Consider the following 19,669-nt stretch of genomic DNA (forward strand, 5'->3'; position numbering starts at 1 on the left):
TCACGATTATAGTCGATTACAGCCTCGTTGGATCATTAAACAACGAATCATGGCTGGATTACAGAAACCGCCAGTTTCAATTGGTGGTGATAAGGAACCTGTTCTGAAGAGAACAGCAGGTGGTGCGGATTTGACTGCTGACAACCAGAAATTTAAAAAACAGCGGAAGAAGAACAGGAAACAGAAAGAGGTTGTGTTCGAGACCACATCCCCAGATGGATATTTGACATTTGATGTGATTGAGCTGCGAAAAGCTTTAGATATTGCTGTTGACGTGAAGCGAAGCGACGATGGAACAAAATTTCTGCTTGGACCGATGGGGCTACCAGAATTTCGCGAGGTCGAGGTTAAGATCATGAGATTGAGTTCGACTGGCGACGGTGTCGGCGTTCATGAGGGTATGGAAGGCGAGAAGGAAATTGTTGTTGTGCCATTTGCCCTACCGGGCGACGTTGTGACAGCAAAAATTTACAAAAAACTGGCGTCGCACTCGATGGCAGATTTTGTCAGGCTGGTGTCTGCTGGCGATAGCAGAGACGACTCGCTCGTGCGGTGTAAGTATTTCTCAAAGTGTGCTGGCTGTCAATTACAAATGATGCCTTACGCAGACCAATTGCAACACAAACGGGAAGTCATTTTGAGGGCGTACGCTAATTTTTGCGACGTTGCGGCCGGGATTTTGCCTGAGATTGGCAACACGATCGGGTCTCCGCTCGAGTACGGATACCGGACGAAGCTGACGCCTCATTTCGATGTGCCCAGACGCGGCCATGTGCCAAACGAGACACCGATTGGGTTTACCCAGAAAGGCAGGTCGTTTGTGCTTGACATTGAAGAATGTCCGATTGGCACGCCGGCTATCAACGAGGCATACAAAAGCGAACGGACAAAGGTGTCTGAGAAGATCCAGACTTATAAGCGCGGAGCGACTCTACTGTTTAGGGAAAGCGTTTTTAAAGACGAAGGAGGAGTGTTGAAAAATTCAGTGTGCTTGGATTCAAAGGATATTGTGACTGATTATGTGAACGAATACACTTTTAGATATCCAGCTGGTATTTTTCTGACGATTGGTAATATGTATTTACTAACGAAATCCAAGGTGATTTCTTTCAATGCAACAGCTCAGTTTTGCCGCAAGTGACTGAATTTGTCAATTCACAGTTACAGATGGAGTACGTCAACCCAGAAGGCACTTCGCTTGCACCTAAGCACTTGGTTGATGCGTACTGCGGGTCGGGACTATTCAGTATCGCATGCAGTAAAAGTGTCGAAGAAGTTATTGGTGTTGAAATCTCGGCCAATAGTGTGAAATGGGCGACCGAGAACGCAAAAGATAACGCGATTTTGAACGCGCAGTTTGTGTTAGGAGATGCGGCGGTTATTTTCAAAGTGCGTTTTGCTTTTGAGTTGTATATTTTATATCTAACCAGACGCAGAAAATCCGGACGCCGGCAAAAGAAACGTCAATGATATTGGACCCGCCGCGGAAAGGCTGCGACGACAACTTTCTGAATCAGTTACTTGACTATCAGCCTCGACGGATCGTGTACGTGTCATGCAACGTGCACACGCAAGCCCGCGACTTGAAGTACATTTTGACCGATCCGCGTGGACTAAAGTACACTGTCGACAGTATTCGAGGCTTTGATTTTTTTCCTCAGGTTTGTTACGTTGTTTTGTTTGAATAGATTCCGTGCTGACGTTCTTTAGACGCATCATGTTGAGAGTGTTGCAGTTTTAACATATCATGAGTAGTATAGTATTGTACATAGAATTTTAAAGATACTTTGAGGTTTACGAGTCTCATGCTCGGGCAGTTTTTCTTAGATATTACTGGTGAAGAAGAAAACGCGTTAAGAGTGTAGTCAAAATTGCCGGAGAGCAATAGTATCCGTACCAATACGTGTTGTACCCATAATTGCTGTAACATACTAATTTCCCACTATTAGTTAAACTGGGGCTCCAAATTCGTGTTCTGTCTCGTCGGCGGTGTACCCGCGGCGCGAATCAGCTCACCAACCCAAGACTGTCGTCGTTGTTTTTGCGATTGCAAGAAGTTTAACGCAAAAGAAGCCCTCTATATTTAGACAGGACCTTGTTTTTATCGAGCAAGCAGAACTTTGCATACTGCGCTCGGTCAATTGAAAGCGTGTTCGTCACAATTCTTTGGTCTCCCGTGAGTGCCGCAGCACTCTCCACACGCAAGCTGTGAATTCAAGCCCCAGCCCGACATTTCCTTTTTTTTGTACTGCGGACGCGCGAGCATAACGCGAGTTCAAGGATTCGCTAATCAAAGCTACATGTCTGACCTTGCCGAGGGCGGTCTTGACACTAACAACGAGGGATATGATGATTCTGAGGATGGGTTTGGACGTCGGCAGGACGATAGTATTAAGCTGACATTTGGAAATTATTACGGGGCAGACGATAGTGGGTTGAACAGGACGGCGGAAGATGTACCTGCTAGTCCGGGGATTCAGTTTGAAGACAGTGAGGAAAACGTATGGGCCAGCAGTGCGCGGGAGTCAGCACCACCACACATGCCTGACCCTGTAAGGCTTTCAAGTGAACACGCCAATGAACATAGGGTTGCGCTCACTCCTGAGTTTGAAGACACACCTGCATCAACAAAGTTTACAGAAGTCGTAAATCAGCACGCGAACACGTCGCTGTCTTCGCCATTCACCAACGTCTCCCCCACGACTCCGCCGAAAACTTCAGTTTTTCCCAAAGTCGAAGACTATTCAGATCTGTCTGATCCGGAAGACGCAAATTTGCCGGTTTCGCCAACACACCAACATAGAAACAGCAACGAGCTTGGTGAGGTCGAGAAGTCTTTTTTTACAGATCCAGCGGCGTCGCCAAGCACAGACCACAGACGGCAAATGTCAGAATGGTCGCACCAGCAGATTGCAAGTCCAATGACGCATGTTCCGTCGAGCGGGACAGAGGGCCACCAGTCAGCGTCGACCGGCAGTTCCACAAAGGTTGCACTCGAGCACCAGGCTACTGACGGTGTTCCCTTGCCTCCGCCGGATGTGGCAGACGACGAATGGCATGAGATGCCTGCGTTTGCGAGTCATGACATTTATGACGATGATGGTAAAATTGTTGCGCATGAAATGCCGCCGAGCGAGGACGAGGAGGAAGAAAATCAACGCAGAGGCGGGGCTGGCAAGGGATATACTCGAGTTACGCTCGACGAGGCTGATGCCGAACACCAAGGTTACATTGATACGAACACAAAGTATCTGTTCAAAGACGACGATCCTACTAACACTGAAGCTCGCGACCCGCGATATCAGCTTCGGACAACAAAAGACCTACTAACCGATACCCAGCGGATAGCCTACGTTGGGCTGTGCAAGCTTGCGATGGTTGATATGGCGACAGAGTTAGCTCAGAAGCGAGGATCTACTAAAATCGCGCGGATAATGAGCTCTGCATATGGATCAATGGCAATGTGGTCACAGAAAATTATCATGCGACTGTATGCGCACATGGATATCAGTCCAGAAGGTAGATTTGAGCTTTATGGTTTACGAAGGTGGAGTCTGACATTTGTAGAACAATTAATGATTGAACAATTGTCGTCGCACGGCGTCGAGACTATGGATCTGACACCGGTGTTGATGATTAACGCTCGAGTGCGAAATCCACTGTCGTCAGGCGAAGAAGTCGTCGGCCCGGCGCATGCTGACACTGATGATGAGGACGATAAATCTGAGAGTCCATTGCCAGAGTACTCAGCTACAGACAGTCAACTTAATGGTGATGTCAAGAACCCCGACGAGATTCAGGACACAAAGACGCTTGATATTGACGTGCGTTGGACAGTGTTATGCGACTTATTTTTGGTACTGGTCGCAGACTCAATATACGATTCCCGTTCGAGAACACTGCTTGAGGAGGTCGGTAAGACGCTACAGGTTGACTGGCTTGACATCTCCAAATTTGAAAAACGAGTTACCGACGCGCTCGATATCGAAGAAGGCGTACAGCAGAATTGGAAGGAAGACGAGATCATTGAACATCGACGAAAACTGGCGCTGAAGAAGAAGTACATGTACATGGGTCTGGCCACGCTCGGTGGTGGGCTGGTCATTGGTTTGTCGGCCGGCTTGTTAGCGCCTGTCATTGGCGCCGGACTCGCGGCCGGACTGACGACGATTGGAATTGCCGGTACGGGTGGGTTTCTTGCCGGTGCTGGTGGTGCGGCCATCGTGACGACGACTGGAGTCGCGATCGGGGCGCAGATTGGCAATCGTGGCATGTCGCGGCGGATGGGCCACGTCAAGACGTTTGAGTTTCGTCCGCTGCACAACAATGAACGCGTGAACTTAATTTTGACAATTTCGGGCTGGCTGTCTGGTAAGGAGGACGATGTCCGGTTGCCGTTCTCGACGGTCGACCCGATCATGGGTGATATTTTTTCGCTGTACTGGGAGCCGGACATGTTGCAGTCGATGGGCCAGACCATCAATTTACTGGCGACCGAAGTTATTACACAGTCGATCCAGCAGGTGCTTGGCAGCACTGTTTTGGTAGCATTGATGGCGTCGTTGCAGTGGCCGATGATTTTGGCCAAGCTGTCGTATCTGCTTGACAATCCTTGGAGTGTGTCGCTTGACCGCGCGTGGGCAGCAGGTTTGATTTTGGCAGACACGTTGATCCAGCGGAATTTAGGAGTGCGGCCGGTGACATTGGTCGGGTTTTCGCTTGGGGCGCGAGTGATAGTGTCATGTCTGATTGAGCTTGCCAAGCGACGGGCGTTCGGCTTAGTACAGAACGTGTATTTGTTCGGGTCGCCCGTTGTGGTCAAGCGGGACCAGTTTGTCATGGCATCTAGCATGGTCAGTGGTCGGTTTGTGAACGGGTATTCGCGCCGCGACTGGGTGCTTGGATACTTGTTTCGCGCGACCTCCGGCGGGCTGATGCGGATTGCCGGGCTGGCTGCGATTGAGGGTGTGAACGGGATCGAGAACTACGATTGCACTGAGTTTGTAGACGGGCACATGGGGTATCGAGAGGCAATGCCGAAACTGCTACGGCACTGTGGTTGGGAGGTGCTGAGCGACGAGTTCACGGAGATTGAAGACCCGGACCCGGATTACCAACGAGACCAACAACGGGAGTTGGTGCTTGAGTTTGAGGAGGCCAAGCGGCGGATGGAGAAAGAACAGGCCAAGGCGCACAAGCGCGGGTTTTTGTCCAAGTGGCTGAAGCCTAAGAAGAAAGAGTGGTGGGAGATGGTGCAGGAGGACGCGCAGGACATGCAGTCTAGGTCATCGCAACCGTACGCGGACCGGACGTACGATTCGCAGCTGTCGTCGCGGTCGGATTCGGTAGCGTCGGACTCGAACCGGGTGTCTGATGACGGATACACGCCGCCGCCTGATATTGTGCGCGGCGCTGGGACCGGCGTTGGCCCGCAGGCAGGAAGTAGTAGTGGTCCTGGGTACAGGGCGGGACAGACACAGCATCCGTATGCATTTAATGGTGAGTCGGATACTTTGTTTGACGTCGATGCCATTAGACGGGAGATTGCGCGGGCAAACCGGCAGATTCATAAAAAGTGATTGGTATTTTTTTCTACGGTGTTTCTTTTCTCTTTATAATGCAAATTTGTATTTGAATGTAAATAACAAAAGCTGAACTAGCAAAGAAGTTAGTAAACATATCTCTGACGAGATCAAGATTTTGATTTGCATATTCAGAGACCCAGTTTCTGATCATTTTCACGTTTTGATTCTTTGAATACAAATTGTTAAAAGTCACACGGCACTTCCTATATATTTATGATTGTGGTTGAATTCATCATTTTAAAATGCCAAAAATCAAAATCTTGAATGAAATAGAAGGACTTACCAGGAATTGACTGGAATTGGAACTAAATAAACCGAAGATAATTTAGTGAGAGAAGGAGCAGAAGCAGAGAAAGAAGAGAATTTTGATGTAGATGTTGAGCCGCATAATGGCCGGGTAAGTTGGGAACAAAAAAATATTTGAGTAAAAGAGCGTTCAACTCAAAACGGAACACAAGGAGGACAATGATTTCAAGTACGACGTGGGTTCCAAGAGGGTTTGCGGCGGAATTTCCTGTCAGGTATGAAGTTGACGATGCTGAGGTCGAACGAATTTCAGAGTTGGCCCAGATGAGACTTGATGATGCGATTGAGGATTATGATGAAGCACGAGAGAAAGATGTCAATGATGAGGATGGTGAGGAAGAAAATGATGATGACGAGGTTGAAATTATGGTTGATGAGGAAACTGCCGATGTTACTGTTGAGTGAGTTTGTTGTTGAAAGTAGAGACTAGTTCTGATTTAGTAGGAGCGGGAATGAGGAAGACGAGTTGAAGGAATATGATCTTGAGAATTATGATAAGCCAACAGATTCCTCGTTGAGTATGTTTACCAATATCAAATCTTTATCATATTACGGTGCTGGAGAAGTTGATCCGTACATCACGTTGCCAAAGAAACCAGACGGACAGGACTATGACGAAGACGAAGAAGAAGAACGGGAAGAGTTGCAAGTGTACGGGACAGACAATTTGCTGCTTGTGACCAAGACGCAGGACAATTTGAGTCAGCTGGAAGTGTACGTGTACGACGAGCCGGACAAAAATCTGTACGTGCACCACGACATTTTGTTGCCGTCATTCCCGCTGTGTGTCGAGTGGCTCGACGTCAGGGTCGGTCGGACACGGACAGCGGACGACACGACAGGCAGTTTTGCTGCTGTGGGAACGTTTGAGCCGACGATTGAAATTTGGAACTTGGACGTGGTTGATGGGATGTACCCCGATGCAATCCTCGGCAGCACGGACCCAGACGTCGTGCCCGAGAAGAAGACAAAGAAAGGTAAGAAGACAAAGAAGACAAAGAAAGCGAACGAGAAATATCACGTTGATGCGGTGCTTGCACTGTCTGCGAACAGGCAGCATCGCAGTTTGCTTGCGTCCGGCTCTGCAGACAAAACAATTAAGCTTTGGGACTTGACGGCGCTTCAGTGTGCGCGCAGTTACGGGTTCCATACCGACAAGGTGTGCTCACTCGCGTGGCACCCTGAAGAGGGGAGTGTGCTTCTGACTGGATCTTATGACCGAAGCGTCGTAGCGAGCGATATGCGTGCGCCAGAGGCAGAACATAGAAGGTGGGGTGTTGACGCCGATGTTGAGACTGTCAAGTGGGATCCGCACGAGTCGAACTATTTTTATGTCTCAACTGAGAGCGGACGCGTTTACTATTATGATGCGCGGACCGCGCCTGCGTCAGTCGGCAAGTCAAAACCGGTGTGGACTCTGCAAGCTCACGACTCGGAGGTTTCGACTATGGACGTCAACTCGCACGTCAAGGGTTTAATTGCGACCGGTTCAACGGACCAGACTGTCAAGCTCTGGAATGTGGCCGACAACAAGCCCTCGCTGGTCTCGTCAAGAGATATCGGTGTCGGCCGGGTGTTTTCTGTCAGCTGGCTGCCTGACAAAGAAGCTGGCCGGACTCTTGCGGTTGGAGGCAGTAATGGCGTTGTTCAGGTTTGGGATACCAAAAAGAACGACACTGTGCGTGCGGCAGCGGATGAAGACGATCAGGAGGAAGATGAAGATGAAGACGAGTAATTACATTGTTTGGGATGGGTAAAAGTATGCTGGATTTTATATACTATATTACAAAACAAAATATACGCCGCATGTAGAATTCCTTTTTTGTCAAAAAATCTAAAACTGAGGGTCCCAAGTACCTTCGGGTGCTTCTTCCTCCAACTTCTCCCATACCTTCCACTCAAGCATCTGACTCGCGAGCTTATACTCTTCACCGGCCTGAATCAGAATCTCTTCAATCAGACCACCACCTAATTTCTGCTCAATGGCATCAATCTCTTCATTGTCCTTCACGATCTGGGCCCGATGCTTGCAGATTCCTTCAATGGCCTGACGGTACACACTGGTCTCCGGGAACTCCTGTACTAATTTTTCAGTCTCGTAGTACAGACGCAATAGTCTTGGGCGAGGGTTTGGGAATTGGTAGATTCCAGTTAATCCAGTCTTGGCTTTACTTGAGTTAGCGTATGTTACGGGAAAGGTAAAATGGTAAAACTCACGATAGACGTAAACAGCGCGGTACGGGATATCGAGAGATTGATATGCACGAACAGCTTGAGCTGGTCTGAAGCGAAGGACTGAGGAGAACTTCATTTTCGTTGGTGAAGGTGAGTGAGAAGTGTGAAATTCGAGATTTGAATGGGCAAGACGTGGTTGGTTCGGGTTAAGTGGTTTGTATTTTATGTATATGGCATAAGTGTGATGTAATAATGCTAGTAAAGATTAACTAACGTTTTGTTGATCATCCCAACGTACACTGTTCACGGCACGTAGACAAACATACACACAAAATGCCATCCGCTGAATTTGATAAGGCCGTAAGTTTAAAATGAATTTATTGAGGGGAATGATAGACTGAATAATGAACAGGCTGCTGCTGTTCAGGATCTGAAGGTCAGACCTAGCAATGATGAACTATTGAAGGTGAGTTTGTTGGGAAAATTGAATGAAATCGGTTTTAAACTGGGGTTTATAGTTATATGCCTTGTTCAAACAGGCCACAGTTGGTGATAACACCACTCCTAAGCCTGGTGTGTTTGATTTAAAGGTTAGTGAGTAGATCTACGTTGGTATTAAACTAACGATGATTAGGCTAAGTACAAGTGGAATGAATGGGATGCATTGAAAGGAACAAGTCAAGAAGAAGCTGAAAAAGAGTATATTACATTTGCTGAAGGGTTAATTGCTAAATACAGCTCTTAAAGGGTTTTAAAGTAGTTGATTTGCCATAGTGCATAGTGTGCCATTTCTTACTTAATGTTTGTATGAGAAAAATGAGAATGAATGAGAGAACATGATGAAACTGATGCTGATGACGCTGATAATGTATTCAACTGATCATAATCTGAAATGACTAGTTTTAATTGACTGTGCGATCTGATTGAGATTGAAAGCAAAAGAGCTGGCTTTTGGTCGTCGTCTTCACAGCTTGGAGAAAGAAGAATTGAGTCCATGATGTCAGAATCTGGATCTGATTGTGCTTTTACTGTTAAACACATATTTTCCTCATTAGATTGTCTTAAACTGATTGAACTCACTCGAATTTGTTGCGATTATTCGATTAGCAAGAAAAAGAGTATTAAAATGCGGGGAAGCGCCACTTTTGCCCCTGCCCTTCGTCTCAACAAATTATTTACTTACTTGGCCATCTTATCGTTATCAGTATAGATGTTGTAAATATATTACAATTATAATACATTAAATAAATCACAGTATATAAAACAAAGGACCCAAAGAATCACCGATTGATTAAACAAATACGTCGTCCATCCAATAAATATTCTGCGTGAAGAATAATCTATCGTATCGTGTTTTGCATCTGTTCTGTGTAATGCTGAATATATTGATATGGCATCAAAGGATCCCATTCCGTTTGCACTAAAGAAGGATATGCAGTCTGGTCAGGTAAGAACGTCAACTTACCAGGTGACTCTGGCGAAGACACACTTGACGAAACAGCAGACGAAATTAAAGAGCCAGAGTATCGATTATTGTTGTAAAATGATAGCATCGCGCCAGAAAGCTCTGTCGATGGTAAAAGTTCAAAGCTATCAGCTGTAGCGTACTCTAATGGGATTGGGTCTCGTTTCATTTCTTCACTAAATTGTAGATCATAGTATGGCTCGTGATTAGTGTAAACCATTTGCTCATTGACTGCATTTGTTTGTATGCTTGAGTGCATGCACTGAAAACATAGCCGATTGTCGCCGTTGTAGTGAATAGACAAGCAGTTTTCGCATAAACCCGATTCGTTCCCATTCACACTCAGAACGACAGGCACGGTCATGGCCGCTGCCGCACAAGCATGTTGAGTCTTGTTTTCCTGTGACGCGGTCGCGACCGCGATCTTTTCTGCCGCCACGCGTTTCCGGTGCGCGCACTTCTCAAAATGCCGCTTCAAAATGTCGCTCCGGCAAAACGAGTCTGCACATAGACTACACTTGTACGGTCTGTTACCTGTGTCTAAAATGATTTGTGAGAATGTTGAAAAGCCAAAGGAAAGCAAAACTTACGGCGAAGCTTGTGGCGTTTGAGGTGTTTAGCGTGTAGGTATGACCTTGTGCATTCATTGCATTGGAATTTTCCAGCTTCGTTTTTTAACGGTGCCGTCGTAGAAGCAGTCGTACTTGATGTAGATGTCGTCTTGACTGTAGGGGCCGAACGTGATGATGTAAGCTGTGGTCTTCGTCTCTGTGTCGGTCGTTTCCGATCCAGATCTGTTGGTACTGGTCCCGCACCCGGCGATGAATGTGCTGATGACGGCGAGTAGACATTGATTGATTGAACATTATGCTTGTTTGCGTCATCATTTTCCATGTGATATGAAGGTGCAAAGAAGTTTGTAGCGAACAAATCGGGAATTGGATGAAAGATGAAATCAAAAGACGAATCGAACTGCTGGTCTTCAGAGTATGACAGAGGAGCGTAATTAGACATATTCAAGGTAAATCAGAATAAAAGCATTAACGAAAAGTAGAAAAAGATAGAATATTTAGAAAGAAAGATCAGAATGAGAGAAAGAAGGATGGGTTGTGGAGGCGCACGGGTAACGTGTTTAAGCAGGGTCTTAGCATTATTATTACTCCCCAATATTGACAGGACGGGTACTAAGCGCAGGCACCACCAAAGTACGGGACAAACGGGCACAGTGCAGGCGCGAGACGTGGGTTTGTGCTTTCACCTGGTGCGGTCACCACCACACACGCATACGCACACAGGCTGCGATTCGATTTGCGGGCCACCCGGGCCGTGAAACAGGTCAAAGTGCAATGCGTATTCAAAATACAATTTCAAGAGTTAATTCCTCGACACTGGTACTCAATCAAACGCGTACCATACAGTAGCAAAATAAGACGGAAGAACAAATTGCATAACGGGGAGTCGACACAGGCAGCGTTCGTCAATTCGACTCGCACGATATCACGCCACACTCAATGGAAAACGGCGGCGGGCGGCGCCACAGGTATGAGAGTGAGAGTGAAGTGTGAATTCATTCATTTATTCATTCATAGTGCACACACATTTCAACGAGATGGCCATGTTGAGTTAGACTGCAAAGAAAGTAGATTAAAGTGATACCGTTGCTATGTTTAGCCTAGAATATCTAGGTATTCGGGAATTGAACCAATCTCTTTGTTTTTACGGCGAAAATATTACACGGTCAAGCCTTGAGAATAAGATTTAATTTAGCGGGAACGGTGAGTCATGCCGAAATGTCAAATCGGGTTGTATGTATCTTTCTGGTCTAGCATATGCGAACACTTTACCCGGCCTGCGAAATACTAGCTAATGCTTTCGTTTCAAACTTTATCTCTTATCTCGTTTAATCTCTCTCTCTCTCTCTTCCTCGACAGATCATGGTTTCAAATTCTTTCGCTAAAAAGAACAAAAAATCATTTATCGTCCACACACACCTTCAGAAAGCACAGACCAGAATCCACCTAAGAAATATAGTTGATAATGTAGAAATTTGGTTTAACGAAATGAAAATGAATGAAATAGATGCCTTTAGTATTTGGGACTGAGAGCATTACAATAACAATAATAATAAATAAATAGGCTTATTGCTTAAGCAAATACCCGACTCCGAAACAGCTATTCCGTCTTTGTCGCACTTTATTCCTATTTTATCAACAAGCAATATACAACACTTCGGCATCTCAACTTTCAATCATAGATTTTTAAGCTTTCGGTCTTTTAAACTTTAATCTGATTTTGAAACGGTACGCTTCTGATGTCAATTCGACACTCTACTCCCAATGTGGATAATTTGTCCCGACCCATAAATATACTACTAGATATAAATTGACAGTCCATAGAAGCGACTACTATACAGTAATAGTCACACTCAAATCAAATCACTTTTATACAAAACCATTAAACTTCGTAATTGTCGCTCAACGAATCTTCGTCTTCGTTCTCCACAAACAGGCATCCGGCCAAGCAAGGTCTGAGACGGCAACCCGCCGACGTCGAACGCGTCTCGAACGCACGCTATGGATCCGTAGTCGAGCATCGTAAACACGCTTAGCGCTGTAACCCACAGTCCCCGGTCTTCAAAGTACGGCGATCTGTGCATGTCGGCGCAAACGGCAGCAGTCTCGGTCTCAAACTCAGTCTCGGTCTCAAACTCGACATCGTCATCACTGTCGTCGATCGCGCCAAATGGCCGTTTGGCCCGTCGATGCCTGAGTTTCGAGATTGGGGTCACGCACTCAAGTCCGAGGGGACCGGTGATCCAAATTGCATCTCGCCGAAGCGTCTTAGCCCATCCAAGCATGCTCTTCCACCAATTGTCGTCGCAACAAATCGAACCTACAATCACCCGTTTCCATCGAACGTGATACACAGCCGAGTTAAGGACTATTACTTGTTAGATTATTGGCAACAAATATTAGCACATACCAAATAAAGTCTCGCGATATAGATGCAAATGGCTCAGCACCACAACGTCGTACTCGGCCAATTCTCGCGGGCCCGGCAGCTCGGCGCAGCTGTGGCACGTAAATACTTTCAAACTCGTGACCGACTCCTTCACAACGGTAGCCCACAGATTGTAGTAATTTTCGTCGCACAGAATTAAACTTGCACACGACAAGTACACTGCAGACGGTTTACCAGCGAGACCATAAATTACGGCAGGATCGTAGCATTCTTGGTGCATGTGGTCGTTTTCAGTAGAATAGTATCCCATGTTGCGTGACAGCGTCTGCATGCATAAATACGGCACGTCCAACTGGTCCCAGTCACGGTACCGGTTACGGACCTCGTGTGCAGCGTATTCACCCAGACTCGTCCGATTATCGTGACGCAGCTTATCGCCTCGGGGAAACGCCGGTTGCCGTTTAGTCGCGCCTGCCAGAGCAACCACAAGCTTGATACACCTGTCACCAGTCAGTACGTTTGCTTTTCGCCGGGCCGTTGAAAACTCACTGTAAAACATTAGGTTCAAACAGAATCCCGCCCCGAACAACGTTTAATTTCGGCCGAGTCGAACTCGCGCGCCCGGTCTCGTAGTTTAGATAATACTCGGTCCCGTCAAGAGACTTTGAACTCGTGTAGTTTGGATCCCACACGATCGCATTCTCGCGTTCTTTCGCAATCATCTCCAACAAGCATTCCCGCAACCGCGGCTTAAGCTGGATCTTGGTCCCGATTACACCACGCTCGTCTTCAAGAACTTCCTCGTACTCGCTTCGCACGGAATCGTCAACCACAGATGAAGCGTTTGCACTGCAATCGAACAGCATCCTGTTCAAATTCCGACTCACAAGCGCGTCGCCAGGTGTACGCATTTCGTTCATTACGCTTGCCGACACAGGGCTCACGAAATCAGTCGGCTCGCGGCCAAAATACGACTCGGCAGACGCGTTCACTCGGGCTAAAACTTGTGCTAGCATATCTGCATGCTTGTCATCAACCATTTCTCCACGCTCAACGTTCACATCGGTCTTGCAATCCTTGACGTAAACATGCACATCGATCGATCTGTCGTTCTTCTTCGTCGACGACACTCACCAGCCCGTCCTCGACCAGTCCATGCACGCATTTTGCAATCTCGCTCGCTACATCTTTACATTCACTGTCTTTATACCCGTCCAAATCACCGGTCTCGTCGCACAGCGTCATGACACCGACCAAAATCAAGCCACTCGCAGACTTTTGCTCTACGCCAACAGAATTTGCCATTTCAGTCTCCATTGCCACTTCCCAAACAAACTAGACACCATGTTTACCTTTTCAGCATTTTATACCAGATTTCGCTTGTTCTTGACGTAAATCACATTTTGTCATTACCTCCAGATTCGCAAGGTTTGTTCTTGCGTAACCTTGCTCCGGGGCCACAAACGTCATCGGGCTAGGGTTGAACAGTTCCATTAAAACTAGCTACATTTCGTCTACAAAATGCTTCAACAACTTGACTGGACTTTTAAACAAGTATCCGGTCGGTCCTGGTTCGTTTTCGACTGCAATAAACTTAGAGTCGGAAATAATTTTGTTCATCGGTTCATCATCCGTTAGCGTTTTCGCGACCGCAAAGTCTTGGTCTGTCATGTGCCGCCGACGGTCAAACATGTCCTGCTCGATCGTACCTTTCAACACCAGCGTCTCAACTACAACCGGTCTCAACTGCCCGATTCTGTGCGCTCGTCGCATCGCCTGCGCCTCAATGTTAGGCTGCCATACCGGGTTCACGAAAAATATGCGGCTCGCGCCTGTAATGTTGAGCCCGTGCGCGGCAAGGTTTAGGTCCATCAACATGACCCGAAATTTGTCTGTCGCATTAAACGCCATAAGGTTCGACGCACGGGCCTGTGTGGTCAGTGACGTCGTGTAAAAACAATGCTCGAGCCCAAGAATTTCCAGTCCCTCGCCTAAATAGAACGCCACGTCGTCAAACTCGTAAAACACAATGATCTTCTCGTCAGTGCTCAGCGCAGAAATACGCGACAGCAAATACGACAGCTTGGATGAAAAACTACCACTCAACACGGTATCAGTAAACTTGGAGGTACTAGACAGCCGGACCGCGCTTGCATTCAGAAACCCTTCAGTATAACTAGAAAAATACTTGTACCCCTTGCCCTGCGCAGCGTTGTGATGCGTGGCAGATGAAGAAGCAGACGCAGTAGGTACTCCAGGCAAATTCCGAAACTTTGCCTCATCCTGAGCTTTCGCCTTGGCCGGACTACGAACCGGGGCAGTAATCGATGGGGTCTCGTCAGTCGTGCCGGCGGCGATCTCGACCGCAACATTCGCAATCGCGTGGTCTGGAACGCTGCCGTCTGCTTCTCGGGTCTTGATCTTCCGCACAAAATGTTGAAAGTACAACGTCTTTGGCCCAGCCAACACACCAGCGCCGGGAACGGTTGACGCAATGTCAAACATCTGGCTGGCTTCAGCTGGCATTCCAGTCGCGAAGTATCCCATCTCGTGATACGTTGACGAAAACTTCCATGCGTCGTTGTTCATGGCAAATATGCCCGCATCAACACATCTATGTAGCAGCTCGACATCATGTGCCGTGTACGTCTTTCCGTTCGTCAGACAGTGGTTCGCGACGTCCAACATGAACTCGACGTCGTCAATCGAGAACCCTGTCCAGTAGAAAGTGCTGTGTTGCAGATTAGTCACTAGTCGGCGAAGTTGTGCCCGATTGGCACGGTGAAACTGTAAACGTTAGCCGACCCAGGCCGGGTTTCGCAAACTTTAAAAAAACTCACCAGGTAATCCTGATCGGTCCGGTCGGACGAGATGGCGTTGACGGCCACAAACGCGTGAAACAGGTTGATGTTGATCTTGTTAAACACGGTCGGCTCAAGCAGCACAACTTCGTGCGTCAGCGGCGGAAGCTTGACGTCGACCTCAAGATCCTTCCACCGGTGTCTGACCATGACCTGTTTCAGCACGCGGTCCACAATCTCATGTCGGCGCTCGTCCAGAAACGGTGAGACGCAGTACTTGTGCCACAGGCCCGAATTATCGCACCACGGCGCAAGCTGCAGAAAGTCCGCGACAATGTGTCCGAGCTTGACGAGATCGGCCGCAACCTTGCCAGACTGGTGAGTTGAGCCAGTAGTCCTGACTTTTGACGGCGGCGAAATTGTATTTGTCATTGCACTGTCGAGCCCGACGTTGAGACCAATCAGACCGGGAACGGGGGTACCGGTCACGGCCCACTTGCGGTCGACGTGCAGCAATTTTGCGCCAAGGGTCGCATTTGTGTTTGACGCGCCCATCGAGTGGCCTTCGTCAACAATCATCCGCTTAAATCGTACTCTTAGCAACGACACCGTGTCTGTGCCTTTAGCTTTCAACTTCAAGTCATCAAGATTGAAAAATTACCATTTTGAAACTCGTTTGCGAACTTTCGCAAGGACATCAACACCACATCGTAGCGACTTAGATCCGTGTTTCTGAAATCGCGTGCGTTACCCGTAAAAGTTAGTATAGAAAGGTAATTCTTGGCGACGTGTTTGCTCAGCTCCTGCTGCCACTGATGAACAAGCGATTCGGGACATACAATCAGCGTCGTTCCAGCCAGGATGACGGACCTCGGTCGAACCTCAGTTCTAAAGCGCATGCCGGTCCTGGTCGACGAGGTTTTAATGTCATCAATCAGATACGATACTTTAGTCGTTTTCAACATTTCGACGCATTTGTCTGGCAAACTAGACCTGTAAATCCGCCACGGCAGTCCGAGCCGGTTGATCAAGCGAGCACATGTCTTGCCGAGCGATGGCACGGTCTTGTTTGTCGGCGCCAGCAACCTTGCTTGGTCAGGCATCCTGCTGCCTTGGAATTTTGTCGCGCAAATGAGTGCAATGCAGATGCAGGTCTTTCCGAACCCCATTTCCTCCGACAGTACGCCTCCGAAAGTGCCGTCAAAGTAATCAGGTTTGAGTAGAACTTCAAACTTGTCGGTATCTATGTACACGGTGGTACCTGTTGGTCCTACAAACTCAATCAGTCGTGGGTCAATCGCCTTAGTCTGAACAATCTCTTTTCGAATCATCTCGGCCACTGTCTCCCGCTGGTACTGGTACAAAATCGACTTCATGCCCGTCACACTACCAGTCATGACCTCGTCTATTAAGTCCTGAGTTTCCGGGTCGTCGAGGTCGGGTAAAGTTTCGGGCACGGCTGAGATCTGATTGAACATGTCGGTCAAAGTAGGTACGTCGTCTTTGGCAGGTTTGACCAATGGCTGCCACGGTGCGTCTAATTGACAGTCCCATGATTCAGGTGATGTATTGACTAACGACATGATATACTTCACACGTTTCTTAGTCAATGTAGGTGCTGGCGGGAAAAACCTGCGACCGGCAATGTCTTTCGGTACGATATAGATTCTTAGCCTGGCGACAGTAGTTGAGAGCATTCTGTAAGTTACTCTTAAGAAGAGTTTATTGTAGAGATATCGTAACGACTCGAGTGGTTCAGGCAGCACCAGGGTTCTATCCCACGGCGGTTCAATCCATTGCCAACCGTCGGGTGCTTCCAGACCAGGTGCAGGAAGTCTTGGGATATTGTCGACGGTGATGGTGCCAATTGGTGCTAAATTGTGGAGTCCATTGAGCACAGCAGCGAGTTCTCTGTCGAGATCTGATTGTTCTTTGGTCTAAGTCATTTTCAGTTCATTGTACAGAAATCACAGTAGATTTAAAGTATACTTTTATTCGTGGTTTCTTTGGTATTTTTGGAGAATCATTCTTTTGACTGACTATAGTCGTACCCGAGACTATGAATAATTAATACTGAGTGGTTAGTTTAAGTACGATTCGTGAAGTACCAGTTCGTGATCGTTTTCGCTTTCTGGATGAATGAATTGGAGCAGCAGAGAGCAATTCAGTGACAGGTAAATTAACCGTGACAGTCTGTGAAGTTGCCGCTATTTCGACACTCATTTGAGTCGATATGGAGGGGGCTCATTAAATTGATTTTGGGTGTCTCGTTGGGAGGTTCGTGATATTTATTGCGCCTGATGTTGAACTTCACTTGAGTAAAAATGTCACGAGCAAGTTCAAGAACAAAGTCCACAATTTATATATGTAAGACATATAGAGTGCTTGCTTATTGCTTATTATTATGAGAGCTGACTCTTAGTAGCTGGACTAGATCCAGCAGTAACGGAAGAAGCATTACAGTATGCGTTCATTCCATTTGGTGATATAGTTGAGATTCAACTGCCTAAAGACGTCAAGACTAGTGCGTGAAGTTTGTATTCAAGGGGTATTTGGGTACTAACAAGAGATTAGAAGAGAAGCGAGGGTTTGCTTTTATAGAGTACGAGACTCCAGCAGACGCCGAATCAGCTATTGATAATATGAATTTGTCTGAGTTGAATGGAAAGACAATGAGAGTCAGTGTATCTAAACCCCAGAAAGAGACATTTGATATTACAGATGCCAAAGTAGCAGGTATGTGTTGTTATAGTGTGTATATGGTATGGTCATTAACAAGAAACTAGTTTGGAATCAAGAACAATGGTTACAAGAACATGCAGTTGACGAATCCGATAGAAGAGCAATTGACGAAGCGAAAGAAGGCGGAATTGATCCAATGGAAGCATTAGAGAATGCCCAATAAGTTTACGATTGAATGGATATTATGTAATGAATGTTAATTTAGTTAATCATCAAAATATTGAAACTAAATGACTTATTTGGCACTCCGGTTAACACGAACCTGTAAATTATTAGTATTATATAATATAGTATATACCTATAGAAAACGTACGGCAGGATCAAACATAAACTAAAGAGCTCGTTAGCATCTATTCAATTCAAATACTAATACTGTCCTTACCTTTCTGTAGATGGCAATTCCAGCAGCTCCAAGTCCGATAGCAAGAGTAACGACTATATATCGTCAATTACCACTCCTCTAATTCTCCTAATATAACATACACAACGGATACAATTCAGCAGGAACGTCCTTCAACTTCAATGCCTTCTTTGTTGGTGTTTGAGCAGTGCTGTTTGAAGGCTTGTATACAAAAGTCAGCTCATACATACATTTAAGCATAAAAAAATCAGGTTCATACAGTAGCACGGGCAACAGCGGATGATCGCATGTTACGAACAAGTGTTGGACGCATCGCAGCGACAGCTGAAGGTCTCATTGAAGCTAAAGCAGCTGGTCGGAGAGCGGAAACGATTGAGGAAACCATGATTTGTCGTTATTTATGACAGTCAAAAAGGTCGTGATTATTTGGTAAAGCTCGAAGTCGTGCAGGTCCTTAATATTATTAGAGTTATTATGGATACATAAATACGGTCGTACTATAGGTGTTACCTGTAGATGATTACCCACAATAGTAAATGCCATCTTCACTTATTGGCTGGATTGACATGCTGAATATTACGCTGTATCATCTACACATCGTATATCATAGTATACAATCCTATTTATCACTTCATCTCTCTCTTGTCCTTTTTTATTACTATTCTATACCGTGTCTGTTATATTTGTTCGGCTGGTCTGCTGGTGTGTTGATCTGTTTAATTTGTTATGTCATCATTTCTGTTCAGTTCGTTATTTGGTTCATGCACTATACCATGCTTAGGACAAAGATCTGTTCGAACTACAATTGAATTCATCTTGCTCAAGCAAGGTAACCCATACTGCCACCTAACGCATTGAAATACTGTATGCCTGTGTTCTGATTAGTCTTTTATTGTATCTTGATTACTTTACTTACGCAGACCGGAACCCACAAGGCCACTGATGCCATATCCGGGCGCACATGTGTTGATCGCATACGAGCTGTTCAAAGTCGCACCTGTGGCTCGTAACATACATATGCGACTGGCCCCGTGTTTGGTTCTAGTATTGTTTTCTGTTATTAGTAACCTTTCTCTTGTGCTATCAGCAATAACAATGATGCACTCAGGTATGTCAAAGTGCGAGACGACGCGGTTTTGTTTACCGACAGATGTTGGGGTTTGGATACATGCGCCATGTCGCACCACGAGAACTTTCAAGCCGACTACAGGCAGCGTTTAGAACCCGGCCTGTCTTGATATAGTATGCTTTACCGTGACCGACTCGGCGCCAA

The 19,669-nt window shown here is 46.6% G+C and overlaps 10 protein-coding genes across 10 annotated transcripts; 5 read left to right on the forward strand and 5 right to left on the reverse strand.

Annotated features, from left to right (window-relative positions):
• Positions 1-49: 49 nt before the first annotated feature.
• Positions 50-1,755, forward strand: V1512DRAFT_205159 (S-adenosyl-L-methionine-dependent methyltransferase; the record flags this gene model as incomplete). Its single annotated transcript, XM_066913349.1, has 4 exons — positions 50-1,052; positions 1,100-1,389; positions 1,437-1,661; positions 1,711-1,755. The coding sequence occupies 4 exons, from the start codon at positions 50-52 to the stop codon at positions 1,753-1,755; spliced, it is 1,563 nt and encodes a 520-aa protein (XP_066772586.1).
• Positions 1,756-2,008: 253 nt separating this feature from the next.
• On the forward strand, positions 2,009-5,903 carry V1512DRAFT_222575 (uncharacterized protein). Its single transcript, XM_066913746.1, has 2 exons — positions 2,009-3,519; positions 3,568-5,903. The coding sequence occupies exons 1-2, from the start codon at positions 2,301-2,303 to the stop codon at positions 5,577-5,579; spliced, it is 3,231 nt and encodes a 1,076-aa protein (XP_066772587.1). The 5' UTR covers positions 2,009-2,300; the 3' UTR covers positions 5,580-5,903.
• A 130-nt stretch (positions 5,904-6,033) lies between these two features.
• V1512DRAFT_260247 (WD40-repeat-containing domain protein) lies at positions 6,034-7,687 on the forward strand. The gene is made up of 2 exons (XM_066915808.1): positions 6,034-6,292; positions 6,336-7,687. Exons 1-2 carry the CDS (start codon positions 6,051-6,053, stop codon positions 7,624-7,626), a joined length of 1,533 nt encoding a protein of 510 aa, XP_066772588.1. The 5' UTR covers positions 6,034-6,050; the 3' UTR covers positions 7,627-7,687.
• Positions 7,635-8,237, reverse strand: V1512DRAFT_260249 (uncharacterized protein). The gene is made up of 2 exons (XM_066915809.1): positions 8,109-8,237; positions 7,635-8,057 (listed from the first exon to the last, which is right to left on the reverse strand). Exons 1-2 carry the CDS (start codon positions 8,200-8,202, stop codon positions 7,726-7,728), a joined length of 426 nt encoding a protein of 141 aa, XP_066772589.1. The 5' UTR covers positions 8,203-8,237; the 3' UTR covers positions 7,635-7,725.
• A 135-nt stretch (positions 8,238-8,372) lies between these two features.
• Positions 8,373-9,301, forward strand: V1512DRAFT_260251 (acyl-CoA-binding protein). The gene is made up of 4 exons (XM_066915810.1): positions 8,373-8,426; positions 8,479-8,532; positions 8,585-8,656; positions 8,701-9,301. Exons 1-4 carry the CDS (start codon positions 8,400-8,402, stop codon positions 8,809-8,811), a joined length of 264 nt encoding a protein of 87 aa, XP_066772590.1. The 5' UTR covers positions 8,373-8,399; the 3' UTR covers positions 8,812-9,301.
• A 7-nt stretch (positions 9,302-9,308) lies between these two features.
• V1512DRAFT_121974 (uncharacterized protein) lies at positions 9,309-11,005 on the reverse strand. Its single transcript, XM_066912932.1, has 2 exons — positions 10,122-11,005; positions 9,309-10,071 (listed from the first exon to the last, which is right to left on the reverse strand). The coding sequence occupies exons 1-2, from the start codon at positions 10,543-10,545 to the stop codon at positions 9,407-9,409; spliced, it is 1,089 nt and encodes a 362-aa protein (XP_066772591.1). The 5' UTR covers positions 10,546-11,005; the 3' UTR covers positions 9,309-9,406.
• Positions 11,006-11,767: 762 nt separating this feature from the next.
• V1512DRAFT_121759 (uncharacterized protein) lies at positions 11,768-13,961 on the reverse strand. The gene is made up of 3 exons (XM_066912931.1): positions 13,042-13,961; positions 12,514-12,992; positions 11,768-12,471 (listed from the first exon to the last, which is right to left on the reverse strand). Exons 1-3 carry the CDS (start codon positions 13,530-13,532, stop codon positions 11,957-11,959), a joined length of 1,485 nt encoding a protein of 494 aa, XP_066772592.1. The 5' UTR covers positions 13,533-13,961; the 3' UTR covers positions 11,768-11,956.
• A 6-nt stretch (positions 13,962-13,967) lies between these two features.
• On the reverse strand, positions 13,968-17,925 carry V1512DRAFT_260257 (P-loop containing nucleoside triphosphate hydrolase protein). Its single transcript, XM_066915811.1, has 5 exons — positions 17,402-17,925; positions 17,283-17,350; positions 15,955-17,230; positions 15,333-15,907; positions 13,968-15,279 (listed from the first exon to the last, which is right to left on the reverse strand). Exons 1-5 carry the CDS (start codon positions 17,514-17,516, stop codon positions 13,996-13,998), a joined length of 3,318 nt encoding a protein of 1,105 aa, XP_066772593.1. The 5' UTR covers positions 17,517-17,925; the 3' UTR covers positions 13,968-13,995.
• V1512DRAFT_260260 (uncharacterized protein) lies at positions 17,240-18,266 on the forward strand. Its single transcript, XM_066915812.1, has 4 exons — positions 17,240-17,660; positions 17,719-17,817; positions 17,868-18,029; positions 18,080-18,266. The coding sequence occupies exons 1-4, from the start codon at positions 17,618-17,620 to the stop codon at positions 18,196-18,198; spliced, it is 423 nt and encodes a 140-aa protein (XP_066772594.1). The 5' UTR covers positions 17,240-17,617; the 3' UTR covers positions 18,199-18,266.
• V1512DRAFT_260263 (uncharacterized protein) lies at positions 18,060-18,886 on the reverse strand. Its single transcript, XM_066915813.1, has 5 exons — positions 18,656-18,886; positions 18,519-18,597; positions 18,418-18,470; positions 18,349-18,366; positions 18,060-18,297 (listed from the first exon to the last, which is right to left on the reverse strand). Exons 1-5 carry the CDS (start codon positions 18,779-18,781, stop codon positions 18,271-18,273), a joined length of 303 nt encoding a protein of 100 aa, XP_066772595.1. The 5' UTR covers positions 18,782-18,886; the 3' UTR covers positions 18,060-18,270.
• Between the last annotated feature and the right edge of the window lie 783 nt (positions 18,887-19,669).

Source organism: Lipomyces arxii (assembly GCF_038497795.1).
Source record: "Lipomyces arxii strain Phaff 12-163 unplaced genomic scaffold V1512scaffold_4, whole genome shotgun sequence".
NCBI classification, from domain to species: Eukaryota; Fungi; Ascomycota; class Lipomycetes; order Lipomycetales; family Lipomycetaceae; genus Lipomyces; species Lipomyces arxii.